At 36.8% G+C, this 27,375-nt stretch overlaps 1 protein-coding gene and 1 long non-coding RNA gene across 4 annotated transcripts; one reads left to right on the top strand and one right to left on the bottom strand.

The window, feature by feature from the left end:
• The first annotated feature begins 11 nt into the window (after positions 1-11).
• kcnv2b (potassium channel, subfamily V, member 2b) lies at positions 12-27,210 on the top strand. Of its 3 annotated transcripts, XM_073950826.1 has the most exons (5): positions 12-206; positions 1,239-1,306; positions 4,528-4,583; positions 14,981-16,570; positions 26,638-27,210. In XM_073950826.1, exons 4-5 carry the CDS (start codon positions 15,275-15,277, stop codon positions 26,923-26,925), a joined length of 1,584 nt encoding a protein of 527 aa, XP_073806927.1. In that variant the 5' UTR covers positions 12-206; positions 1,239-1,306; positions 4,528-4,583; positions 14,981-15,274; the 3' UTR covers positions 26,926-27,210. The 3 variants fall into 3 exon arrangements, 2 of the variants coding, with proteins under 2 accessions (XP_073806927.1, NP_001122212.1); XR_012406043.1 differs by lacking the exons at positions 12-206; positions 1,239-1,306; positions 4,528-4,583; positions 26,638-27,210 and adding exons at positions 16,913-16,964; positions 18,103-19,959 and having other exon boundaries at positions 14,981-16,854; NM_001128740.1 differs by lacking the exons at positions 12-206; positions 1,239-1,306; positions 4,528-4,583 and having other exon boundaries at positions 15,250-16,570; positions 26,638-27,032.
• Positions 20,394-27,283, bottom strand: LOC141385752 (uncharacterized). Its single transcript, XR_012406700.1, has 3 exons — positions 24,739-27,283; positions 22,879-23,932; positions 20,394-20,523 (listed from the first exon to the last, which is right to left on the bottom strand). It is a non-coding gene; the product is annotated as an uncharacterized lncRNA (long non-coding RNA).
• Positions 27,284-27,375: the final 92 nt, after the last annotated feature.

The raw sequence follows: 27,375 nt of genomic DNA, 5'->3' as shown, positions 1-27,375 counted from the left end.
GGAGCTTCTCCGAGTTGAAAAATACGCTAGTTAACGTTAGCCGTTGTTTATTTCCTTCACGGCTGTGTTAGAAGCGAAATAAAACGGATTTTTCAGGAAATCTTTGTTTGACTCGTTAATATTTCCTGTTTGATGAAGCATTACAGGTGTTTTGGTGAACCAGAGATTTGTTTTTTTAATCAGAGTCGATTTAAATACGTTTACAGGTAAGATTTGTCTTAGTATTTATTTTGTACCTCAAATGTAAGTTATTAGCACTGTATAAGCGCTTGTTTAAACATGAAACACGATATATATTAGTGTATATCCATTAAAAGCAGCAGATCTGCCTTATCAAACTCCATTTACACTCCAAATACAGAAGTAATGTGATGCTGAGATTCATAAAATGGCGGCGTGTCTTACTGACTCCTGTTTGGCTTTATAAATTACCTGTTCATTAGAATTTGTTCTGTTATTTGACAACAAGGAGAAGAAATATATATGATTTATCTTAATTAATGTTCAAAATTGAATATAGGCACTCTTATGTTCGCATCTATTTGTTAAAGAATGATTATAATTGTATTTATTAACACTATTATAAGAATAGCAATTAATTATTGTTTGTATTGTTTGAAGTGTTTGAATTATGTAACTTTATATCTGTATGGTTTCGGTCAGTGTCCTGGATTCGGTCAGTGTCCTGGAGCATCACTTTCTCATGTTGGATTTTGAGACATGACACTTAAAAATGTTCTCAAAATACACTTAAAAAATATTGAAAATGTATGTAATGAGAGTTCATAAAAAGGTCATAAAAGACACTTATCTAGTAAGACAGGGGTAAAATGTTGGCTGAAAACGTAGAGGGGACAGAGCTCTCTCTGTGGCGGGTCCTTTGGTTGTGGAACACCTTGCCCCTTGAGATTAGAATGGCTCCATCATTATCTATTGTTAAATCACTTCTTAAAACTTTCCTTTTTAGCTTGGCTTTTTAAGATTAATTTAATAGTCCTTTTTACTGCTTCATTTTCACAGATATTTCTCTTTTTTATTTCTATGTTTTAGATTCTGTCTTTTTATTTTTTACCCTGTCTTATGTACAGCACTTTGGTCAGTCTTCTTGTGACTGCTTTTAAATGTGCTTTATAAATAAATGAACTTGAACTTGAGCAGGACCACTAGTGTCTATCTGCACTTGTCTGAGTGTCTGTAAATCATTATAATATTAAACACGGCTGTTCTTGGTTTAATAGGATGCAGAGGAGATATACACGGAGAATGTGATGCGACTGAGAGAAGAACAAACCTTCAAGTACCACAAGTATGTAGAGAGCAGATTATTGTATTGTTCAGAATTGTTTCTGAATATTCATTACAGGAATCATGATGTGATTAAAGACAGATTTATTTTAATATGTTCTTAGATGTTCACATTTTTAAAAAAAATGGGTTTACAAACTTAATGTCCAATATAAATGAGGATAGTGTGTCCCCTTCTGTATTGTAAAAACATTTGCTAACACTTTTATTAAAGCAGTTAAAGCAGTAAAAGAGTATGCTCACAACAGCTCACAATTATATTTTTAATTTCAGTGAGATATATACATACAGGTAGTTCTTTCGTCTGTCGTGCCTTTAGTTTGTAAACCGTATTTTGGTGTATTTCTGTCTTTAACCCACTGCAAAGTGCCCATGCACGAGAATACCTATATATATATATATATAATGATGTTCTGGGGAGTTTTAAATATGACATGATAAGAGAATACATATATTCAAATACACATGATTACAACTGTCTGAATGTGCATGCGCAGCCGAAATTGTCTTAGATTGCATCACGTCTGCATCCAGACTTTGTTGGGCCTGAGTAGGAGAGAGATTAACAGTAAGACTGCAAACACCCAAAGACTGGAATAATTATGCAGAAAACAAATTCACTTTAAAGATTAATTCAAACAGAAAACAGCCATTGTAAATTGACATTTTATGTATACATTTTATATATGTATATATATATACACACACACACACACACACATAAATTGACATATATATAAAATTGACATATATATATATATATATATATATATATATATATATATATATATATATATATATATATATATTTTTTTTTTTTTTTTTTTTTTTTTTTTACCAATCAAAACACAAGCCTCTCTTACAAATGAGCACTGAAGTTATGATCGCCGGACAGCTGGTTTCTGTGCAGTATTGCCAACAGTGCCAGGAGTAGAAATGTTTCTCTTTACCCCACCTGCTGGGCAAGTTGTAACAGACAGAGGGTTAGTTGTAACACATGCTTACAAAGGCAAATTTCACACAGTAGATTAAAATACAGTTTACTTTAAATAGTAGCTATATTTTTTATTTATTCTACATAGTACAGCATGTTTATTTATTTATCTATTGTATAAACACATTTGGATTTATTTGCATTAATATCCATTTATTCATTATTATACGATGCGTTTATTTGCATTTTTAGCAATAAAATATATATTTTTGTCTATTTAAAAAATATATTCTAGTAAAAAACATTTTAATATAAAAAGTTCTCAACGTTACACTCAAAATTAAAATAAAATATTTTGCTAGTTTAATTGGTTGTCCAAAAGTGTGTGGCTTAATTGTAACACCCTGTCACAACCAAGTGTGCCGCAAGCCTACGTTTGAGTGAAGGTTTCGGCCGTTAGATCACCCCCTGGGGGCTGGCTGCAGTACAAGTCATAAAGCCCGCCTCCTCCGTGTTAATGAAGGAGACTTGAGCCCAAATAAAAAAAAATATTACACTTGCAATAAAATGTCCCGAAAGATAGTTCTGGTCGATTAAGGCACTGGTTATTGTGCTGAAATAGGTGCAGATCTTCACTTTTGTTAACAGTTTGTTTTTAGCAGTAATTTAATGCTGGGCGTGTCATCGTGATTGACAGCTGTGATTGACAGTTTCTCAAAGCGCGGCGTCTGAGCTTCGGCAGGAGACTGAAGTAGACTGAAATGTTATTATTCGATTTCTGTGTTATTTTACCATGACAAAATGAGTTCAGCAGTAAACTATAGTTTCTGACATACATGATCCTGGTGGAACACTGTTTATTCGCTAAGTTCAGGGCTTTTTTCGGGCTTTATTAGTTTGCTGATACACGCCTAGCCACCCAGATGGCAAAACACAGTTCCGGCTAGATTCTCGCCTGCCGGAGACTTATCTCTTAGAGCTCAGACTGACTAATGTTACCTCTGCTGGACCTACTCCGGATGCCTGGACTCACTGCCCGATTCCAGTCCGAGTCAATCGAGCCAGATGCGGCGGCCGAGCGAGCAGGCGCTGCCGCATGCGAGCCGGAATCAGCCCGCGACGCCGCGAGTAAGTTGTGCGCTGCGGCCTGGAGCTGGCGCGATTGAATATATAAAACCCTCATATTTGTTAACGTTATTACATCCATTTGTGTTGATATAACAGCAAACGCATGCTGAGAAGTTCGGGGGGCGTAGTTGATTTTACATAAAGCGTTTGATTGGAAGCTCGACTCTGCTCATTTTCGCGGCTCCTCCTCTGGCTCCATCAGACAGTCCTTCTGCGCATGTCTGGCTCCAATTTCAGCAGTCTTTTGCGACAGTTTGTGCCCGTCAAGCAGGCGTTTTGCCCTCAAGGCGTTCAATGGGAAAAAGGGCTGTCGCGTCGTCCATATTTTTTACAGTCATTGGTCACAACTAACCCTGCTGTGTTGTGTTTCCTCAAAACTGGCGAGCAGTCACTGTGTTTTTTTAATCTTTTAAAATGGTTCCATCTTTAAGCCTAGAAGACGGTAATCACAACAATATAAGATTTTACGTACATACTAAAATAAAAAATATTGAGTATAATAAAAAATACTTTTATAATAATAATAATAATAATGATAGCTTTTATTTATAGAGCGCTTTACTCAGACCCAAAGCGCTACAAGGCATACAAGGCAAACAGTAACAAAGCAGAACAATAAAAACAGTAAAAAAAGACCACAATAAAACTATAAAATATGAACAATTCAGTACATTTGGATGATTAAATTAACAAAAATAATCAATCTAAGTTAAAAGCAACAGTAAAAAGGTGAGTCTTGAGAAGTTTCTTAAAACAGTGAGTCCGGAGAAGCAGCATTCCTGATGCTGAGGGCCATTCCATAGCTTACTCTGTTAAAATAGTTGGGTTAAAAATACCCCAACACAGGGAGGCGATTTCAATTGTGTTATGGAGCCAAGGCTTGATCGGTCGAATTCTAAAACTTTAGAGCAAACTGCTATGGCTAAGGCAGTGTCTTTTTTCGTGGATCAGGTTGGATGTGTTAACCCATGGCGCTTTCTCGACCCATTAAAAAAAGATTTTTTGCTTTTTTTCCAAGTGTTCATCAATCTCATTCACGCATTGATTTTTTTTTTCTTTTATAAAGCTCCCTTACCTTTAGTTAGCACTTCTGATTATTCTGCTATTGTCATCTCCGATCATGCTCTACATTCACTTAACCTAAATCTTTCTTATTCTAGAGGCCGAGTAAATCAGTGGAGGTTTGATTCAGGATTTTTATCAGACAAACAATTTTGTGAGTATACAAGCAAAAACACCACAACATATAACCCAACTATAGGTTATTATAGCACCTTCCCAAGTATAAGTTATTTTAACCTAATGCATTGGGTTATATTATTTAACCCAATGCATTGGGTTATTTTGATTAAATGTTATTTTTTCCATTCTGCTATTACTATTGCTACTATTACTATAACTACTATTAACTTTATAATTATGGCTGTGTAAATAAATAACATGCAGTTTACAAAAATATTGAAAAGGCTTTATTTCCATTACATTTTGTTTCCAGACACTTTTGTTAAATTAAATCAAGAATAACAAACAATGAAGAAACAGAACAAAGCAGACAGTTGTAAGCAGTAAATCATGTGTTGATGGAGCAGAACATGGAGCTCTGTGTGCTGCAAAGCCTACAGCAGCTGCAGCAGGCTTCACTCAGTGTCAACAATGTACAATACATTTTAACCACATCCAAACGCTTTTAAAAGATGGTCTTTAATGGATTCAAAATGGTGTAACGGATATAAAAAAACACGACACAGAGAGAGAGTTTGATAAAAAATAACAAATGATTGCGTTAGAGCTTAAATAAACTTTATAACGCAAAAACAACATTTCGCATGCATATTAATTATGGTTGGGTATCGTTTGGGTGTTATTTCGATACCGGTGCCAAACCGATACTTTTAAAACAATACCAGTGCCAAATCGATACTTTTAAAACGATACCGGTGCCAAAACGGTGCCTGAACCGATACCTTTTAGCCCGAAAATGATGGTAGATGACTCTACAAAAATATTTTATTTGACAAAATCTTTTAAAAAATCATTTTAATAGAACAATATAATTAAAGTTTAAAGTAAACATCAATTCATATTGTATTACATTAATACATTTCCTTTGATCATTTGTTGGTTAGCATGAATTTAAGATTTGCATCATGAAATTACATTAGCTTACTATTAACCTGTGGAAGGCGGGCAGGGGCCACGCACTTTTAGGAGCACATTTTAACATGTACATCACAAAATACTTAAAACATTATTTGAAGCCATTTTTCTTCACGCATCACTCTGCAGTCTTCATAAACAAAATAATTAAATGACTTAAACTCAAAATAATCTTCCTTGTTCATTTATTTGACAAGTAACCTTATACTGTTGTAGGATAACACATTTCTAGCATTCAAGTACATCAAGGCACATTGCTGCACCTGTAAACTTTAACAGGCCTACAGTTGAAGTCAATTTACTTTGCCCTCCCATTCATTTAAAATAATCTTTCTGAAAATTGTCACAAAAGGTTCACACACCCCTAGTGGTGCGCAGTCTGACCACCTGTGGTGCGCGAGAGAATGTTTATAATGGCAGAAAATTCAATCTTTTATTATTTTTATGGATTTATGTTGAGTAAACACACCTGCATCACAATAGCCCTGCCCTTTCACATTAGGCGCTAAGTGATAGTAACGTTACATTAGTAATTTTATTTCACTTACTATGTTTATCAAAGTGACGCAGTGGGTAGTGCTGTCGCCTCACAGCAAGAAGGTCGCTGGTTCGAACCTTGGCTCAGTTGGCGTTTCTGTGTGGAGTTTGCATGTTCTCCTTGCATTCGCATGGGTTTCCTTCGGGTGCTCCAGTTTTCCCCCACAGTCCAAAGAAATGCGGTACTGGTGAATTGGGTAGGCTAAATTGTCCGTAGTGTATGAGTGTGTGTGTGTGTGTGGATGTTTCCCAGAGATGTGTTGTGGCTGGAAGAGCATCTGCTGCGTTAAAAAAACCTGCTGGATAAGTTACCGGTTCATTCCACTGTGGCGACCACGGATTAATAAATGGACTGAGCCGACAAGAAAATAAATGAATATTTATCAAAATGGACACTTGGTTAAAAACGGTCACTTTACAGAAGTCAAGTGAGAGTAGGGATGAACTATCTTCATCTGCCTCTTGTATGGAGACGTGCAGCAGCCTTGAACATATGGACTCGGAGGATAACGAACGAGGTGAAGAGGGGCAGGCGGGAACAGAGAAATCCAGCAGAGATGTACTGATGTATGTGAGGCAGGCTTTTCTGCACTGACATAGATAAAAACCAAACATTGACAAAGATTAGATGCCGAGAATGATTTTCAGAGTAAAGCTGTCATCCATTGGACCAAATTTTGATGAACTGTGGAAAAAAACAGGCCCATCCATCTCACTAAAAAGGTAGAAGCAAGTTTTTTATTCATAATAACAGAAATTTTGATATATTTTCTAATATACAGAAAATATGTGTATTCAGTTATTGTAGTGTGGAGTTTAATCGGAGAAAGGGGTGCTTGATATTAGAAGGGGGTGCACACAGCAAAATGTTTAGGAACCAATGTTGTAATGGAATTAAAATACATTCAGTTAAACAGACTTAGTTGTTAAAGCGTAAAACGAGATGAAAGACCATGTAAACGCTAACGCCGTCAGTATCAGCAGGCAATCACAAAAACTCCCATTAAAAATACTGTGGTAAAATAAACTCTTATTTTAAAGAGATGGCTGGGGGAAATAGAATTTAATGCAGTGCTTCTTGTCCGATCTGAGACCCACTTCATATCATATATCTACCAGGCAGTGAAGATCAATGATTTTTAAAGAAATCAGGGGTCCGTTCTTCGTACCTCGCTTAAATGATCTAAGATGATTTGGCAGATCCTGGATCTTTTAGTCTTGATAACTGATCTCTCGCTAATTTGGTTCGCTAAGTTCGCGAATCAGATTAGAATGTCTGAATAAACTGATCTGAGATCGCTGCGTGTGTTGTGAAGGACAGATCTATCGATCCTCGAAATCATGATCAGCAATGCAACGATTGGCTGACGGCACAGCAGCGTAATGACATCATCTGATTAATATTTAATTATCCATGTGAGCAAAATTACATCAAATTAGCAGTAAACGGCTTGTTAAATATGACACGCAATAAATTTACACATTTGTTGTGAGCTGCAGGCTTTACACTTTCATGTGTCAAGAGTATTCATCATGTATTTCAATGCAAATCAGTGTATTTAGTTCAACATTTAGAAAAGATTTTCTTTATTATAGCAGCCGTTTTTTAATCGGTGTAAAAAATAACTGGTTGTTTACAAAAGCATTTTGATATTGGTAAAGGCGTCTGCAACTTTTGTGAAGCATCAAATCACTGGCATATTAAACATGTTTATGACAGCATAAATGTATTATTGCTTTTAAAAAGTCACATATTGTGCATTTCTATTACACACAATTTGTACTAAAGCGATCTAAAAAGTTCATATCAATAAGCTTTCTCTTTGCACCACCAGGTGGCAGTCTTTGTACTTTCATTTCGAGGGTGCAGATTGCATAATTTTTTATTATAGTTTTATTAATATGTATAACTTTATTTTATTCATAACTGTAACTTTATATATAGTTGAAAAATATTTACCATTTTCCCAAGTGTAACTACTACTGTACGAAAATATCAGAATTCGGAACATACTTTCTGTATTATCTTTGCTTGAACTGAGCCGATCTAATCCTGTTTATATGAATTGAACCCGCTCCCGATCAGGTTTGACCTAGCAGAACTGTTGCTATGACAACAACTCTCGGATCAGCTTTGAAGAACGAAACGATCCTGAAACATGTCAAATCATCAACATCCAAATACAGCTAACTGAGTAATCCACGTATGAAAAACGGACCCCAGACCTTAAACGTGGCAATTTTATAATGAAAATAGTTTACCGGAAGTGCTGAAGCTGGCTTGCTGAAATTAAAAGTCCATGTGCATATGCCACATTAAATTAACGCAGAAAAGTATCTTGGTGCTAGCCCGTATCAGGATTTTAACAACAAAACAAAAAAAAATCTTTAAATGTACTCTAAAATAAACAGGCAATTTAAGTAAAACAAATGTCCTATGATACTATGTAAAGTTTATTTATAAACTATTTTCGAGAGGATCACATCAGTATGATTGAACATGGCTGGTTCTGCATTAACTATGTAAGATCCAACAATCCTATCCCAATTCCTAACCCCCTATAAACAATATACATGAGCTCAAAGCTCCCCTCTCACCCTGCAAATGGGAGGAAGCCCAGGGCTCAAGGACCCTTTGAGCTCAGGACTCTCTCCCAGGACAGCATGCCAAACTTGCTTATAATCAATCATCAGCTAAATGTGAACTCTTGAAACTTAATAATTGAATCGTATTATATCTTTGTCTGGTTAAACAAGTGTTGTGAATAATATTTGCTGGACAAATCCACTTCCAGATCAACTAAAAACTCATGTGTGTGTCTGAGCGTTGCGACAGACGGTGGCATCATCTGCGCCTCTGAGATTAACAACTTGTCCATTGTCTCTCATGCAGTTGTTACTTGATCTGATCTACTGTGAGTTTAAGCCCTTAAGAGTCTATAAGCCACTGAACAGAGTTAGAGTTGAAAGCATCATTTATTAAGCTTGTTGTAAAACTCACTAAAATGCTGCGTTTGATCATTTTCAGACGTCCTTTGCCATGTTAAATAGATTTGGAGGTGTTAGATAACATTAATTATTGCTGTTTACAGGGTAATCTTTTTGATTATTGCCAGTGGTGTAAATGAATAAATTACAAATACTCAAATGAAATGACTGTATAGTGAATAGTTTTTCTCAGGAATTGTACTGTACTAAGTAGTTTTAAAAATGTAAACTTTTATTAAGTAGGGATGCAATGATTGAGGCTGTTAACTAAGGCAAGCTCGTGCAAGTTCATTATTTCCACTGGAGGGACCATGAACTGTAAAATATAGGGAGCGACGTGCACACGACGCAACGCGCTCACGCTTTTCAGGCGCACCTCGTTGGGATGACAGGGCTTTTGTGGCTGAAGTCTGAGGAAGAAGCAGTACATAAAAAGTACACAGCTTTGCAAACCCACTTAGAGTTATTATTAATGGTGCCGATAAGAGTAATCATGTCGTGAATGGTAATCCACCAGCCGAGAGCGCTGAAAGAGTCGGAGTGGAGCAGCTGTTTAATGCCCTGAATCTAGATGCTTTGCATTCACTGCGCGAACATCGCAAATGCCCACTAAATGTAAAACCCTTTACACATCATCGCCAAAGAAGCTCACATTTACTAAGTTTAAACTGAAACTGCAGCTCATAACAAAAGTATTGCGCTGGTGGTCATCGCGACAATACTGCTTTGCCCCGCTTATATGGGCTGGCTGACTCGCCGGCTTTTTTTCACAAACACAGAAAGATGAAAATCAGTGCATAACGAGACTGAGCATTTACAATGACCGAACCAAAACCAAAACTTTTAAAGAGGTGCAGAAGTGAGACTTCTCTTCCTTTCTTTTGTCCATTCGTTATGTTTATTAAATTGACATGCGTAAAAAAACATTTATACAATAGTATAAATTGCAAAATAAACATTTATTACTGCAATGTTTTCTTTTCGTTTTTTTGACGCATAGAATTATTTTTCACAAAGCAACAGTTGGACTTTTTATAGCAGATAAAAAGTCACACATTCAAGGCAGAATGATAATGAGAAATGTCATTCATTGTTAGTGTTATTGTCATCCTCGTCATTATTAATATTTTTAAATTATTAGACATTCATTTTGGAATTATTGCGCAAATATCAATAGTTCATCACAGCATTAGTTAGATAGTTGTTTCTGGTTTTTGTTGGTTGTAATTTATGTTGTTTTCAAATACAATAAATCTGTTGATATACAATTTGCAATGGTGCTGATTAAATTTTGGTGGTGCTCCTACATTTTTTCTGATGCTCCTAAATTTGTGAAGTTGGGAGCACCGGCAATTTCAAGCCCTGCATTAGACAAATACTGTGTTTTTATTTATTCTTATTTTCATTTATTTATTGTTCTGTCATTTATTTACAGTGTCAAATTATTTCTGTTTAAATGTCAAAAACATTCACTTATTTTAAAGCACAAAGAAAGAAATTGACTATTGTTTGTTTTTTATATTATTTTGTGCTGTATTAGTTTAGTTACTGAGCAGCAATAGATAACACTGTAAAATAAAAGGAGTTTTCATTATTTTTTTAAACTAGTGGGGTTTGAAATTAATGAATGCATAATAATCGTGATAACCGTGAAACCGTGATTATTTCTCAGACTATAATTGTACAACCCAAATCTATAATCATTGCATCCCTACTGGTAAGATGCATGTCACTGATGAGAATATGACTGATGTTTACTGTATGATGACCAAAATGGCCTTAAACACCCAGCAGGTACAAGACGTCAACATGACGCCAGATTGAAGTTGTATTCCCAGCGTCATGTGGACGTTGGGTTTTGTTTGGGAATGAAAATCGGGTTGACGTCAGAACTAAACGTCAGGCCGACAATGTCAGTGTCCAACATCGAACCTAAAAGCAACCAAATATCAACATCTAATGATGTTACAACTTGATGTTGTGTGGATGTTACCACTATGACCTCAATCAGATGCTGGATTTTAGTTGCCATACCTGATGAATAAATACCAGTGTTTGACGTCACTATGAGGTTGGTTTAAGACAGGAGTGACCAACCCTTTTCCTGGAGATCGACCTTCCTGCAGATTTCAGTTGCAAACCATATTAAACACACCTGCCTGTAATTATCAAGAGCTGTTCAGGTCCTAATTAATTGGTTCAGGTGTGTTTGATCAGGGTTGGAGCTGAACTTTGCAGGAAGGTCGATCTCCAGGAACAGGGTTGAGCCCACTGGTTTACGATGTTGGCTCGACGTTGGATTTTGGTCACTTCCAATCCAAAATTAACCAAATATCAGCATCATTTGAAATTTTTATTGGACGTCATAATAACGTACTTAGACGCTGGCTAGACATTGAATTTTGGTCACCTGACATCACAACCTAAATCTAACCTAATATTAACGTCTTATGACATTGTGTCCCTGCTGGGCAATAACTAAATGCACTACAGAATGTTACGTTTACACACACACACACACACATCCACAAATTACATGTAAATGCATCAACTTTTAACTGTGTAATACTCGCTACTCTTGAGTACTTTTGAAAGGGCTACTTTTAAAACATAGTTTGAGTAATATTTACAACAGATACTTTTACTCTACTCGCACTACATTTTTAGGCAAGTAATGATACTTTTACTTAAGTATAATTTTTCACTACTCTTTCCACCACTGCACATTGCATTAAATGAGGCTTTTGTAAGGGAATTTTAATTGTATTATAAAAAATCAAGAGGTGGCTCAGTGGTTAGCACTGTTGCCTCACAGCAAGAAGGTCACTGGTTCGAGTCACGGCTGGACCAGTTGGCACTTCTGTTTGGAGTTTGTATGTTTTCCCCATGTTGGTGTGGGTTTACTCTGGGTGCTCCGGTTTCCCCCACAGTCCAAACACATGCGTTATAGGTGAAATGAATAAACTGAAGTGGCTGTAGTGTATGTGTGTGAATGAGTGTGTATGGATGTTTTCCAGTACTGGGTTGCAGCTGGAAAAGCATCTGCTGTGTAAAACATATGCTGGAATAGTTGGCGGTTCATTCTACAGTGGTGACCCCAGATTAATAAAGAGACTAAGCCGAAGGAAAATGAATGATAATGAAGAGATAATGCACAGAAAAAAATCTTGCTGTCTTGTTTTCTTTAAGTTCAATCAGATTACTATGATTTTTTTTACTCATATTATTTTACATCAGTTAAACTGACTAAAAATATTACAGTAAGTTGAAAGCTGATTAACTGATTAAAATGACATTTTTTGTTATATTATTTAGTGTATTAATAGAATATAAAGGTTTAGTAGATCATTTGAAAGAGTCAATCAGATGTAAAGTTGAAAACAAAATTATTTGCCTATTAATCTGTCAATTTGATATTATTTTTCAAATATTTCCCAAATGATGTTTACCAGAGCGAGGAAGTGTTCACAGTATGTCTAAAAATATTTTTTCTTCTGGAGAAAGTCTTATTTGTTTTATTTCAGCTAGAATAAAAGCAGTTTTCATTTTTTTTAAAAACCATTTTAAAGTCAAAATTATTAGCCCCTTTAAGCCAAGTTTTTTTCAGATAGTCTACAGAACAAGCCACTGTTATTTAATGACTTGTCTAATTATCCTAACCTGCCTAGTTCACCTAATTAACCTAGTTAAGCCTTTAAATGTCACTTTAAGCTGAATAGAAGTGTCGAAAAATATCTGATCAAATATTATGTACTGTCATCATGGCAAAGATAAACTAAATCAGTTATTAGAAATGAGTTATTAAAACTATTATGTTTAGAAATGTGCTGAAAAAACCTTCTCTCCATTAAACAGAAATTGGGGAAAAAAATAAACAAGGGGGCTAATAATTCTGATTTATTTATCTTTATAGAAAGACGTAGTTTATAGAAAAGAAACTAACTTCTCTCAGTTCTTCTCTAACTTCTCTCATTTAAACAGACATTGGGGTAAAAGTATAAAAGAAATATAATTGAACATGAGGACTAACAATTTGACCTCGACTGCATAGTCAAGATTTCAATTATCAAGGTTTAAAAAAACTTTGAGACTTCATTCTCAAATATATAGACTTTAATCTTGTATAACTCCGACTTTATTCTTGTAATATTTAAACTTTATTCTTGACATTTTTAAACTATTCTCAAAATATTATTAGTTTAATCTCATAACTTTAGATTTTATTGTATCTTTTAACGTGGCACTAAAATGCCATCATAAATCATAAACCTAAAGGAATTATTCCTAGGACCTGAAGCAACCATGTTCGGAATTATTAACATTATCTACACACTCTTACAGACATTCTAATTTACAAAAAGAAATGCAAATTTCTTAATGAATCACATGTAGGAATTGATATGAATTTGCTTCCTCGTAAATTGGTAAAGCATAGGTGCATTCTCTAATGAGATCAGGCTGCAACTCAAAGCTTTAAACAAGGACTTAGTGACCCGATTACCCTGAATGACCTCATTATCGGCCCTGCTTTTTCCAGTGTTTAGATTCATTGCTCTGTTTTCCAAAGCTGATAAACACTGCATCTGTTATTAAACCCAGTGAATCAACTGTCATCAAATTATACACAACTTCAGTCCAAACCTAAACACAATTAAAGGGATAGTTCATTCATTTATTTCATTTTACTTTGGCTTAGTCCCTGATTTATCAGGGGTCGCCACAACAGAATGAATCACCAACTATTCCAGCCTTTGTTTTACACAGTGGATGCCCTTCCAGCTGCAACCCAGTACTGGGAAACACCCATACACTCTCACATTCACACTCATACACTACAGCCAATTTAGTTAATAATTTAATTCATCTATAGCACATGTGTTTGGACTGTGGGGGAAACCCACGCGAACAAGGGGACAACATGCAAACTCCACATAGAAATGCCAAGTGACCCAGTTGCGGCTCGACCCAGCGACCTTCTTGCTGTGGGGTGACAGTGCTAACCACTGAGCCACCGTGACACCCTAAAGGGAATGTTCACCATTCGGTAATTTTTTACTCACCCTTGACTTTTTGTTTCTGGTATATACTGAGACATATATATATATATATATATATATATATATATATATATATATATATATATATATATATATATGTGGTGGCACAGTAGGTAGTGCTGTCGCCTCACAGCAAGAAGGTTGCTGGTTCGAGCTTCGGCTGGGTCAGTTGGCGTTTCTGTGTGGAGTTTGCATGTTCTCCGCGTGTTCGCGGTAGGTTTCCTCCGGGTGCTCCGGTTTCCCCCACAGTCCGAAGACATGCCCTACAGGTGAATTGGGTAAGCTAAATTGTCCAAATTGTATAAGTGTGTATGGATGTTTCCCAGAGATGGGTTGCAGCTGGAAGGGCATCCGCTGCGTAAATCATATGCTGGATAAGTTGGCGGTTCATTCTGCTGTGCTGTGGCGACCCCAGATTAATAAAGAGACTAAACCGAAACGAAAATGAATATATATATATATATATATATATATATATATATATATATATATATATAGTTTTTTTGTAATATGTTGACTATTGCAGATGAATGTATGAGAGCATTTATGCTGTTTTAGTAAATAGTTGTTTTTTTTTTTGTAAAAGCAATAAAATAGTTAAATTAATGATCAATCTAGACGATGTAGTAAGCAGTTCTGTTTGGTTAACTTGCTAAAAAGAGCCTTCATTCACTGACATTGACCTGCTCCATTTCAAGAGGACGTCACCATCGTTTTTTTTTTGTAGCTAGTTGTTTTTGATTGTGAAAGGTAAAAGTAATAAAATAATTAAAAATATAAAGGAAGTAAATATAAAGGAATAAATAAAAAAAAATGTAAATAAAATAATAAAATATCAAACAAGCAACTAAAAATAAACAAACAATTAATCTAGATGATGAAGAAAGCAGTTCCGTCTGGTCAACTTGCTAAAAAGAGCCTTCATTCACTGACATTGACATTTCAAGCAGACGTCACCATCAAGCAAAAGCTTAGCGGATGATGGCATTTAAGTTCAACTGTTAGCTCCTTATAGACAGCATTACAGCCTTGGCGCTGCCTCCCGCCTGGCTCATTAAGCCCAAATACAGCAGACTTAACTTTTAGCAAAGCCTTCGAGATTTCCAAGCTGCACAGTTGCAGCTATCCTCCCATAGGAGGAGGAGGAGGATAGCGGAGCGTTGAGAGAATGTTCACCTACCAGAAAAACCGTAGCCAGAGCCTCTTCCCGAACTGCAAACTAGCAAACTCCGAATCCACCGACGACATCCTTCCGTTCGCCAAAAAGGGTCTGCTGAAACACTGGAGATCTTTAAACGAACTGCAGGAGGATATCTACAACGTGTTTGATGATGTCTACGAAGAGGAGGTTCAAAGACACGCAGAGCCTACATTATGGTTTACCAGCACATCGCCCAGTAGAAACTGCACATTAAATCTCAACGTTGGAGGAAAGTCCTACAGGATCACCTATAAGATGGCAGCCAGATACCCGCAAACCAGACTTGGTCGATTGGCGATGTCCACAGACCTCAACATGAAGATGGATCTCTGCGATGACTATGTGGTGAAGGATAATGAGTATTTCTTCGACCGAGATCCAGACGTCTTCAACAGCATCTTCAACTTTTACAGGACCGGCGTGCTTTGGATTAAAGACGAACTCTGTCCGAGGAATTTCCTGGAGGAGATCAGCTATTGGGGCGTCCGTATCAAATACTCACAAAGATGCTGTCGGATCCTGCTGGAGGAAAAAAACGACGAATTGTGCGAGCAACTCAAGGTTCAGAAGGAGCTGGAACGAGAGCTGGAGATCGAGGAGAACGAAGAAGCGTTTGATGATATGATTCTAGGCGAGAGCAGACGGTCGCTTTGGGACTTCATGGAGAAACCGTTTTCTTCGATTCCAGCGAAGCTAATGGCGGTCACATCAAGTATGTTCGTGCTGATTTCGTTGGTCACAATGACATTGAGCACTGTTGAAGAAATGGAGAACATTGAATCTGAAGGAAAGAATTATGGAGAGTTTGTTGAGAATCTATGCATCACCTTCTTCACAATTGAGTATCTTCTGCGTGTAATTTCGACGCCAGATATCTGTCGCTTCTTTAAGAGCATGCTGAACGCTGTTGACCTCATGGCCATACTACCACAAATTCTCCAGTTCATGCTTGAGAACTTTGAAACCTTCGGATCTAGGAATCAAAGTGCTGATATGGAGACTGTGGGGCAGGTGGGAAAGGTGGGACAGGTGCTGCGGATCATGCGCCTCTTGCGAATCTTTCGGGTCTTGAAATTGGCACGTCACTCTACGGGACTGCGGGCATTTGGGTTTACATTGAAGCAGTGCTATCAGCAGGTGGGATGTCTGTTTCTCTTCATTGCGATGGGGATCTTCACGTTCTCAGCCATGGTTTATTCGGTCGAATATGACGTCCCTAAAACCAACTTTACCAGTATTCCTCATTCCTGGTGGTGGGCTTCTGTAAGTAAACTTTCTACTTATGTAAATCATAGAAATGTGATACTGTTACTGTTGATTTGTTGAAATGCTTCTTCTTGGAGATTATGGAGGACTTACTCAAGCTGATGTCCTCTGAAAGCACTTTCCTATTTCTGTGGACAACACAATAGAAGATTTTTAAGCCAGTAATATTCAGGTTACAGTAGTAGAAGTAATTGAGTGGGTAGCATGATTGCCTTACAGCAAGAAGGTCACTGGTTCGAGCCTCAGCTGGGTCAGTTGGTATTTCTGTGTTTAGTTTGCATGTTCTCCCCGTGTTCACCTGAGTTTCCACCAGGTGCTCCGGTTTCCCCCACTGTCCAGACACATGTGATATAGGTGAATTGAATAAGCTAAATTGTCCGTAGTGTATGAGGCCCCGTTTACACTAGTGCGTTTTAGTTTTAAAACGGCGTTTTAGAATGAAAACGATCCGCATCCACACTCGCGTTTTACCCAGCGTTTCTGAACTGCTCTCCGTCCACACCAAAACGCTGAAAACGCACATCACGTGACCACACAGACACTCTCGGGCAAGCGCTGCAGCTTATCTACCCAGATGAGAGCTCTGCTGGTCGGACTTCTCATCAAGCATCTCCCGCTGGATCTAATCTCACTATATTTATTAAACGGGATATTTCATTCATCTTGTTGTCTTTATCTAACGACATATTCCCTGACTTTGGTCATTGGAATCTATTACTTTTTCTCAGGTAACGTGTTTTGGCTGAGTGCAAAAGATAAGCTAATGATTAATGTAACCATGTAGCCTATTCTGTATATTGACTGATCGCTTGCCTTTAATTCCTATAATGTATAAACTTATTGTATGTTATACTTTTATAATGGCCATTATCGATTATTAAAACTGATATTCAGCAAAAGAGAGGGTGTGTTTCGTATTTTCACTGAAATTGAAAGGAGGCAGTAATGTTATCGGCTCTGTTTTGTTATAAATATCCATACAGTGAAGATGACGCTCATATATGCAGCACGGCGCCTCAACATTTCTGCTGTCTGTTAAGTTGCTAATATTAAAATGAAAATAGGCAGTTCCTTAAATCATGTTTACATTTTATTGTTGAGAAAGTGAAACAACGCAGCCAGGGTGATGTGAATGAAGTTATAAAGTACACTGTTCCCTTTGAAGATTTACCCGTGTCCTCGGTATAGTCTGTTTTCCATATCAAACTGAGAAGAAGAGATGCAGCCTTGATCAAACTTGTGAAGTCTGAACTTACAAGGAGAGGATGCAGGACTGAACTGTGTGTGTTAGGCTACTTAATATTGAGGAAAAGCCCCAATCAGAGAGGCGAATGTCTGCAGCCCCGCCTCCGTTTTCAGATGTCTCTGTTTTCCATCATCCACACTGAGACGGAGCTGCAGCGTTTCAGAATGAAAACGGCCTCTCCAGCGTTTTCGAAACGCTCCGTTTTCGGCGCTCGAGAACTCCGGCGTAGTGTGGACGGTTGGCGTAACCGTAGCAAAACTTATTTTTTTAAACGGGGCCTGAGTGTGAATGAGTGTGTATAGATGTTTTCCAGTGATGGGTTGCAGCTGGAAGGGTATCCGCTGCATAAAACATATGCTGAATAAGTTGGAAGTTCATTCCGCTGTTGCAACCCCAGATTAATAAAGGGACTAAGGCGAAAAGAGAAAGAATGAATGAATGAACCATAACATCTTACTACATTCATGCCTTTTGGTTGCATTTAGAAGACTAGAGCTGGACATTAATATACATTTTTAGATGCTACAATTATTTAAGCTATTAAAAAACTTAAAAACATAAAATCAACCAATGCTGGAGCTGTATTAATGCTAAAAACTACATTACTCAGTATCCTGCAGAGAATTCAAAAATGCTATATCTCCACAAAGCAGTGCCAAAATAACTTTTTAATGCCAACCTACTCCAATGATGCATTGCAAATAACATAATTGAAACATTATTCTTTGATTGGAAAGATGTGTTAAACTGTTGATCTGTATAATATTTACAGTTATGTTTAATATTAATAAGAAGATTATTTTCTGGATCAATATTATCCTCCATGTCTTGCAGAGCATTTTATGTTCTGTATATACAAAGTTATCTCGTTCTGTCATAAATTCTCATTAATAGTATTTATCCAACTCGAACAAGAACAATAATCCTTGTAGATTGAATCAATTTAAATTAAGTTTCACTGTATACCACCAGAGCATATCACCAAAGTTTTATTGATACACTATAATACCGTGATACTTTTGACATGAAACATTATTATTGCTGTTTAAACATTATACAATATTCTGCAATATATTGTAATTTATCACCTTTACAACTTTAAATTATGTCCTCGAATAAAACATTTTGGCAACACTTGTTTTAACTTAACAGAAACATTTGTCAGTTTTGTTTTTCTCAATTCAGTGTTATTGCTGCAGTGCAAAATTGGATTGTCAAGCAAATTATTTTACTATCTTAAGGTGACCCCACTGACCTCACTAGAACTACCACCACTATCATTTCTCTTCATTTTCTTGTGGGCTTAGTCCCTTTATTAATCTGGGATCGCCACAGCGGAATTAACTGCCAACCTATCCAGCACATTTTTACACAGCGGATGCCCTTCCAGCCGCAACCCATCTCTGGGAAAAATTCACACACTACGGACAATTTAGCGTACCCAATTCATCTTTACCGCATGTCTTTGGACTGTGGGGGAAACCGGAGCACCCTGAGGAAACCCTGCGTTCGCGAGGAACATGCAAACTCCACACAGAAATGCCAACTGACCCAGCCGAGGCTTGAACCTATGACCCAGCGACCTTTTTGCTGTGAGGCGACAGCACTACTGCGTCGCCTATCACCACTATATTTTGTGAAATTTATTCAGTGGAAGGAACCACCTAAGGGGAAACTGGAGCACCTGGAGGAAACCCATGCCAAGACAGAGAGAACATGCAAACCCCACACAGAAATGCCAACTGGCCTAGCTGGGACTCGAACCATCGACCTTCTGACTGTGAGGCGACAGTGCTAATTATTGAGCCACTGTGCCGCCCTATCTGTGAAATAGATTTTATTATTAAAATAAATAGTATTATATTATATTACCAATGTATTGACACGGGTGCCAGGCTGGATCAGTTGGCATTTCTGTGTGGAGTTTGCATGTTCTCCCTGTGTTGACGCGGGTTTTCTCTGGGTTCTCTGGTTTCCCCCACAGGTCCATGTGGTATAGGTGAATAGGGTAGGCTAAATTGTCTGCAGCAGATGTGTGAATGAGAGTGTATGGATGTTCCCCAGTGATGGGTTGCAGCTGGAAAGGCATCCGCTGCGTAAAACATATTCTGGATAAGTTGTCGGTTCATTAACAGCGGTTAATTCCCCTAATTAATAAAGGGGACTAAGTTGAAAGGAAAATGAATGAATGATATAGTTTGAGTAAATAATGGCAGAATTATTATTTATATATATATATATATATATATATATATATATATATATATATATATATATATATATATATATATATAAAATTATAATCCTTGTACCAATATCTAAAGTGGCCGAAAGAGCTTAACATGCTGCAGTTAAAGAAAACACATGCAATTACAACTAACACCAACAAATCAAGATAATATCCTCATCGGTTTGACAGCATACGTTTTGCAAATCCTCAAAATGCAAACAAATTAAGAAAACACAACGCATTTTCTCACAACACATGGAAATAGTAGGAACATACTTTAGCGGAGTCTCAAGGGGACCCAAAAATGTGACAGACCTGGCTAGGATTTGCATATTGTGCTGTGACTATTTCTCAGTGAAGTAGTAGGTGATCGTTTTTTTGTTTATTTTAACATCCGGATTGCATCGTTGCCTTGTGTTTTGTATATTAACAGCCTAATGAACCAAAAACCTAAATAGCGGGGTCCATCAAGAACTGGACGATATTGCAAAAATTTATATTTTTGTTTAGTATTTATAAGTTGCCTCTTGGCCAGATTATGAGTAAATATGGCTTGGGGTACCACTGCTATGCTCATGACACTCAAATCTATGTTAGTGCTCGCCCTAATCTTAACGCTGCTACGTCAGTTCAATCTGCCTGTCTTTTAGAAATTAAATCTTGGATGAGTCAAAACTTACTTAAATTAAACAGTTTCAAAACTGAGGTCTTTTTAATTGGCACCCCTACTAAGGTTAGCCAGCACAAGGATTTTACACTATCGTTTGATAATGTTCAACTGTCTCCATCTACCCAGGTGCGTAATCTTGGGCTTCTCTTTGATGCACAGCTCAGTTTCAACTCCCACTTCAAACACTTAACAAAAACCGCCTTCTTTCATCTCCGCAACATTGCACAAATCAGACCATTTCTCTCACGACCTGATGCAGAGAGGCTTATCCAAACCATCATCACATCACGTCTTGATTTTTGTAATTCACTTTTTGGGGGTTTACCTATAAGTTCTCTCAGAAGACTACAGTATATACAAAATTCCGCTGCACGGGTTCTGACACACACATCATCAAGCCACCATATTACTCCTGTGCTACAACAATTACACTGGCTTCCTTTTCGATCACGGATTGTTTTTAAGACCTTGGGCTCTATTTTGACGGTCCATGCGCAGAGCGCAAACGCAGGGCGCAAACGCTTTCAGGGCGTGTCAGAACGCATTATTGCTAATTTACGGATGGGAAAATCCGCTTTGCGCCGTGGCGCATGGTCTAAAAGGGTTGAGTTTATTTTCTTAATGAGTTATAGGTGTGTTTTGAGAATAAACCAATTAGAGTCTCATCTCCCATTCCCTTTAAGAGTCAGCTGCGTCGCGCCAAGAGCACATTCGCTATTTACAGGACGCAAAGTAAGTCTAAGTGGAAAAAATGAGCATTTCACAAGCAAACAGTTAACAGTTTTTTAACAGAAAACTGTTAAACAGAGCATCTACTGCATGAGAATGAGAGATAATGGATCACTTTCGCTCTTGGATAGGGAAACCTTTTCGCACAGACATCAATTAGTATATAAAAAAATAATTTAGTTTGTTAAGAGCAAATATTCATCTCAAAACTATTTCTAAATTCAGTTCTAATTTCCAGCAAACGAATAAATGAACAACAATAATGAAGTGTGGTCAAAAACCTGAGTTATATCCTAAAACACATGCTGTGCTCCATATGGTCTAAAACCTGACAGGTGGGCAAATCTAAGCTTGTTTTTAATAAAACAAATATAAATATGGATATAATAAATAATACTGCTAATAATAATAACATTATACAAAAGCAAATTGTTATGAATGAACTGAAAAAGCCCCCGAGATAAGGAAGACAGTGATTTTTCATATTTATGTAGGCTAGAAAATAATATGTTTTGTAATATTTTAATCCTTTATATTTATATCCTATATCTATCCTTATTATATCCTTAATATTTAAATTGTTTCATATGTAAAGATATTTGCCTATTGCTCTCTTGTGCGTATTAAGCATTAAGCCACGGTGTAAACGCAAGACCATGGGTGGGAGGGCTTTCTCACACAGTGCGCCTAAGCTTTGGAATGCACTACCCATCAGCATTAGGAATGCCGCATCTCTGGACTGTTTTAAGAAACTTCTTAAGACTCACCTTTTTAGCATTGCTTTTAACTTAGGATGATAATTTCGTTAACTTTTTATTCTATTATATGGTTCATATTTTTATTGTTTTATTGCATCTTTTATTGTGGTGTTGTTTTGCTTGCCTTGTGTTGCTAGTATTTTGTCTGTAGCGCTTTGAGTTTAAGAAAAGCCCATTACAAATGAAATGTATTATTACTATTATTATATCACGATATATTTCTTAATTTCGGTCGATACAATATAATTCCGATATCGATATGGACAATAATAACAAGCCAGGAAAAAACTGGCAAGACTGCACACAATGGATGTCAGTACCCATAAATGTCTGCAGACAGAATTAGCAAAGTCTATAATAACATCCAGGCTCTTATAACTTTTTTTAACTTTAAATAAAAACATTACAAAAAAATGAATGTTCACTTTTTATTTGTATTTAGTCTTTACGAACAAGAAATGTGAAATAAACTATCAAATAAATAAAACTCTCAGACTCCAAAATGAATGTCTAATAACTATAGAATATTAATGATGATGAAAATGACAATAATACTAACAATGAATTACATTTCTCATTATCATGCTGCTTTGAATGTGCTTGATTGTGAGATATCTGCTATAAAAAGTCTGTTACTTTATAAAAAATAAATTGAGGGTTTGCATCAAACACAAATGAAGCATTGCATTAAGAAATATTTATTTTATACTATTGTTAATGGAAAATAGATATAAATAGAAAACAACCACATACTGTATGTTGGGCATGATTATCACGAAGAGGGCCGAGTTTTCTACTGAACTAAGATATATTTGCCTGTCATCGAGGCGGTATATACTGTATAAGCTATTGTGTTACATGAAAAATACTATGTACTATAGTGTTTGGAAGCATCCTATATAGATAATTACTTGAATTAAACTGTCGTGGTAATTATATTTTTGCTGTGGGATGACAAAACTGTAGTAATAAACAAATTATTCAGTAAGCTAGTTTACATTACAGTATTTATTACAGTTTATCAGTTTACTATTAACAAAGAGTTGTACACATTAAACACTTTACTTTGTGGTTCAAAAATATGTTTATTATAAATACTATATTTTTTCCCCTATGCGGATATCTTCCAGACATCACAAAATAACAGATAAAAGCATACAAAAGCGTGGACGCATAGTCTACATTATAAATCATTTATTTTTGTAAGGGGGAAAAGTGCTGCACAATAATAACCGTCTAGTTTTGTCGCAAGGGTTGCTTTTCTTTTTTGTTCAGTCAATGAACTTATCAATAACAAACATTCACCGCTGCTGCACATCTCCATGTTAACGTTACAGTTGTTTATTCCACCAAAACGCCAGTAAAGACTATTATTGCAAAACGAGACAGATATTTCATTACAGCAATTACATGGCAGGGTATTTATATTCTCCTGGAAGTGTGGTGGTGCTTGCATCTGGTTTTTAATATAACACATTAACATATTTATACACATAGCTGGGCCTCTATAATCTTTATTGGTGCTGAAAAAATTGTGTACACATGGATGTATTGAATGAATGTTTATAAAATGCTGCCTTTTCTTCGGTTTTTCAGCCAGTTTTTTTAACTTTACCCCCTTTATGAGCGAATTTATTTCGGCCGATTTCAACAATTATAAACAACATGAAACAGAAACATTTTTGATGTTCTGATAGCGATTCCTATGTAGAAGAATCTAAGCCCTCTATTTAATGCCTAGTTCAGACTGCGTGATTTTAGCCCCGATTTTGGCTCGCCGACAGGTTTTGAGAAATCGCCGACAAATGCCTGAAATCACAGGCAAATCGCTGCTCGTGCACGTGAGTGACAATCACATAGTATGAACGATTAAAGACGCGATCTGAGAGAATCGCCGATGAGTCGCCGATGCCTGTGAGATATTTGGCGTGCTAAATATCTGGAGCTGTCGGCGATGCAAATCATGCCGTGTGAATTGAGTTTTGACTGAAAATAACATCAGCGATCGCCTACAGCCAATGAGAGAGCAGCTTTCACTTGTGTGTGCGTGTGTGTATACCTGCTGCAGGCCAGCGGGAGGCTGGGGGAGAAGTTAAAAGCGCTCTTTTTCGGTTTATTTGGACCCACGAAATGGAGGGAAAACTAGTGGAGGTTTGACAGGACTCAGGAGCAACCGTGTCTGTTTGACGTTTCATACAGAAAGAAATTAGTTTATTATCAACGTTGAGGAGAAATGGCTAATTCCCTTTAAACCCAGGTGAGCAAACATGTACATGTTCTACATCAAAGGCTTCTTTCTTATTATGTAGTTAATAACAAAAGATAGGCTATACTACGTGTTTTTGGCTGTGAGACGTAGTTTGGACGAAGTTGTCGGCGATTCTCCCTATAGTAAAGTCATTCAATGTGAATGTCTATGTGGCCGAACCATCTTGCAGTGTAAACAAAGCAGCGACGAAACACTAACCCAGATAGTCAAGCAGTGTGAAAACATCTGTGACACGACTAGTTGGAAAATCATGCAGTCTGAACTCGGCATAAGTCTCGCACGTCTTCAATGACGTTATGTGAAAACACTCGATTACTACATATGTACGTTCTGTATTTTATTTATAATTACCCCCTGGCATGTGTATTTTTGTACAGTTTAATTTGTATATACTGTTCTTTAATTTGAAAAATAATGATAACAAAAAATAGCTGGGTCTGTTACGTTTTTGGGTCCCCTTAAAACATTGCATGCTATTTGCATGTGTTGTAAGAAAATGCAGCATGTTTCCTTAAATTGTTTGCGTTGTGCGAAAATGCAGTGCTTTTTTATCTTTATTTAATTTGCATTGTGAGCAGTGGTGTAAAGTAACTAATTACAAATACTTAAATGACTGTAATTGAGTAGTTTTTCTCAGGAATTGTAATTTGCTGAGTAGTTTTAAAAATGTGTACTTTTACTTTATCTTGAGTACATTTTCAGTGCAGTATCAGTACTTTTACTCCACTACTTTCCTTCAACCTGCAGTCACTACTTTAATTTTTCTTGTCTATGGGGATTAGAAAAATCAGTCCTGTGATTCCTGTCCAATCAAATCACACATTGACGGTAAATCACATCATATTGAGCTACCTCAAGACATGCGCACTTTACATTGCAGCAAACTGTTTGGAAGCATTAAAAGTGTCCAAGAAGATGTTCAAAATCTTTACACGCATTGACCCAGAGACTGTTTAGATCATGGATGCCCAAACACAGTCCTGGAGGGCCGATGTCCTTCAGATTTGAGCTCCAACTTTCATCAACACACCTGCACGGATGTTTCTAGAAAGCCTAGTATGAGATTGATAAGCTAGCCCAGGTGCGTCTAATTGAGATTGGAACTAAACCTTGCAGGATACCGGCCCTCCAGGACCGAGTATGGGCACCCCTGGTTAAAATGCATGTCACTGATGAGAAGATGATGGATATTTACTGTATGATGACCGTAATGGCCTTAAACACCCAGCAGGCACAAGACGTCAACATGCCGTTAGATTGAAATTGTACCTTAATGTCGTGGAGACGCTGCATTTTGTTTGTAAAAGGAAATCGGATTTACATCAGAACTCAACTTCTGCCCGATATCAATGTCTAACCTAAAACCAACCAAATATCAACGTCTAATGATGCTACAGCTTGACATTGTGTCGAATTTACCACTATGATGTCTATCAGATGTTGGATTATGATTGCCATACCTGACGAATAAATGTCAGTATTTGACGTCAATATGATGTTGGTTTAAGATGTTGGCTCGACATTGGATTTTGGTCACTTTCTAACAACCTAAAATCAACCAAATATTAAGGTCATTTGATGTCATTATTGGACAGTAAAATAATGTTGTCTGTAGACGCTGGCTAGACAATGGATTTTGATCACCTGACATTACAACCTAAATCTAACCTAATCTAATGTCTTATGACATTGTGTGCCTGCTGGGCAATAACTAAATGCACTACGGAATGTTACGTTTACACACACACATCCACAAATTACATGTAAATGCATCAACTTTTAAAAGCGTAATACTCACTACTCTTGAGTACTTTTAAAAGGGCTAATTTTCACTCTTACTTTGAGTAATATTTACAACAGATACTTTTACTCTACTCACGCTACATTTTTAGGCAAGTAGTGGTGCTTTTAGTAAAGGATGCTTTTTCACTACTCTTTCCACCACTGATTTTGAGGATTTACAACACATATGCTGCCAAACTGATGAGGATCTTTTCTTAATTTGCAGGCGTTTAATGTCATTTCCATGGTATCCTGCTATCGTTTTTCGCTTTTCTACAGAAGAATGAAAGTCATATGGATTTGCAAAAACATGCGATTAAGTAAATAACGACAGAATTATAATTCTGCATCCTTGTACCTTCAATATCTTGTGTTCACAGGTCAGCATCTCGACAGTGGGCTATGGTGACATGTATCCAGAGACCCTTCTTGGCCGGATATTTGCCTTTGGCTGCATTTCCTTCGGGATCATTTTAAACGGCCTTCCGATCTCCATCCTCTTTAATAAGTTTTCCGATTACTACGCCAAACTGAAGTCCCACGAATGCCCTTCACACATGAAGAACAGAGGGAATGTTAACTTCATCCCGAGAGCCAAGAAGAAGCTGAGAGAGTGTGGCTGCATTGAAACTAATGATGATACTAATGATGACACTAATGTTTCATAGACACTAGTGAATTGAGTTTCATTGTTTAACTTTACTGAATCCTGCTGAATGAGATCATTTAAAAAAAAAATGCATCTCATTTAAAAGTGCCAAATGATGTGGTTTGATTACACGAGTGATAAGTAACACTGATTTAAATGTAAAATTAAAACAAAACATTAATTCTGTTACTCCTCATCTACTCTTCCTTGTGCATTATATTATTGATTATGTAGATTTTTTTGGCAAGAACAAGTCTTTGGTAGTGATGTTGTGCTACATCAATAAAGCATATTTTAGCCTTTCGACACTTTCAAAATTTCTTTGTTGTCGTGTTTAACTACTGATGCTTTTATTACGATGTAAGATGACAAGATGCAAAATAGATTACTTTAACAGGCATAATAATAACTAACAGATCTTTTTGTGTATTGCTTTGTTGTGTGTGTGTGTGTGTATATATATATATAT

Source organism: Danio rerio, chromosome 5 (assembly GCF_049306965.1).
Source record: "Danio rerio strain Tuebingen ecotype United States chromosome 5, GRCz12tu, whole genome shotgun sequence".
In the NCBI taxonomy this organism is placed as follows: domain Eukaryota; kingdom Metazoa; phylum Chordata; class Actinopteri; order Cypriniformes; family Danionidae; genus Danio; species Danio rerio.
Note: the sequence above shows the minus strand (reverse complement) of the source record. Positions and strands in the feature narration are given on the sequence as shown.

What these genes read in the sequence shown, in the direction of transcription:
- kcnv2b (XM_073950826.1), top strand. Translation starts at nt 15,275, where the DNA reads ATGTTCACCTACCAGAAAAACCGTAGCCAGAGCCTCTTCCCGAACTGC. An exon ending in ATTCCTGGTGGTGGGCTTCT is followed by an intron (nt 16,571 to 26,637) that starts GTAAGTAAACTT and finishes TTGTGTTCACAG; the next exon opens with GTCAGCATCTCGACAGTGGG.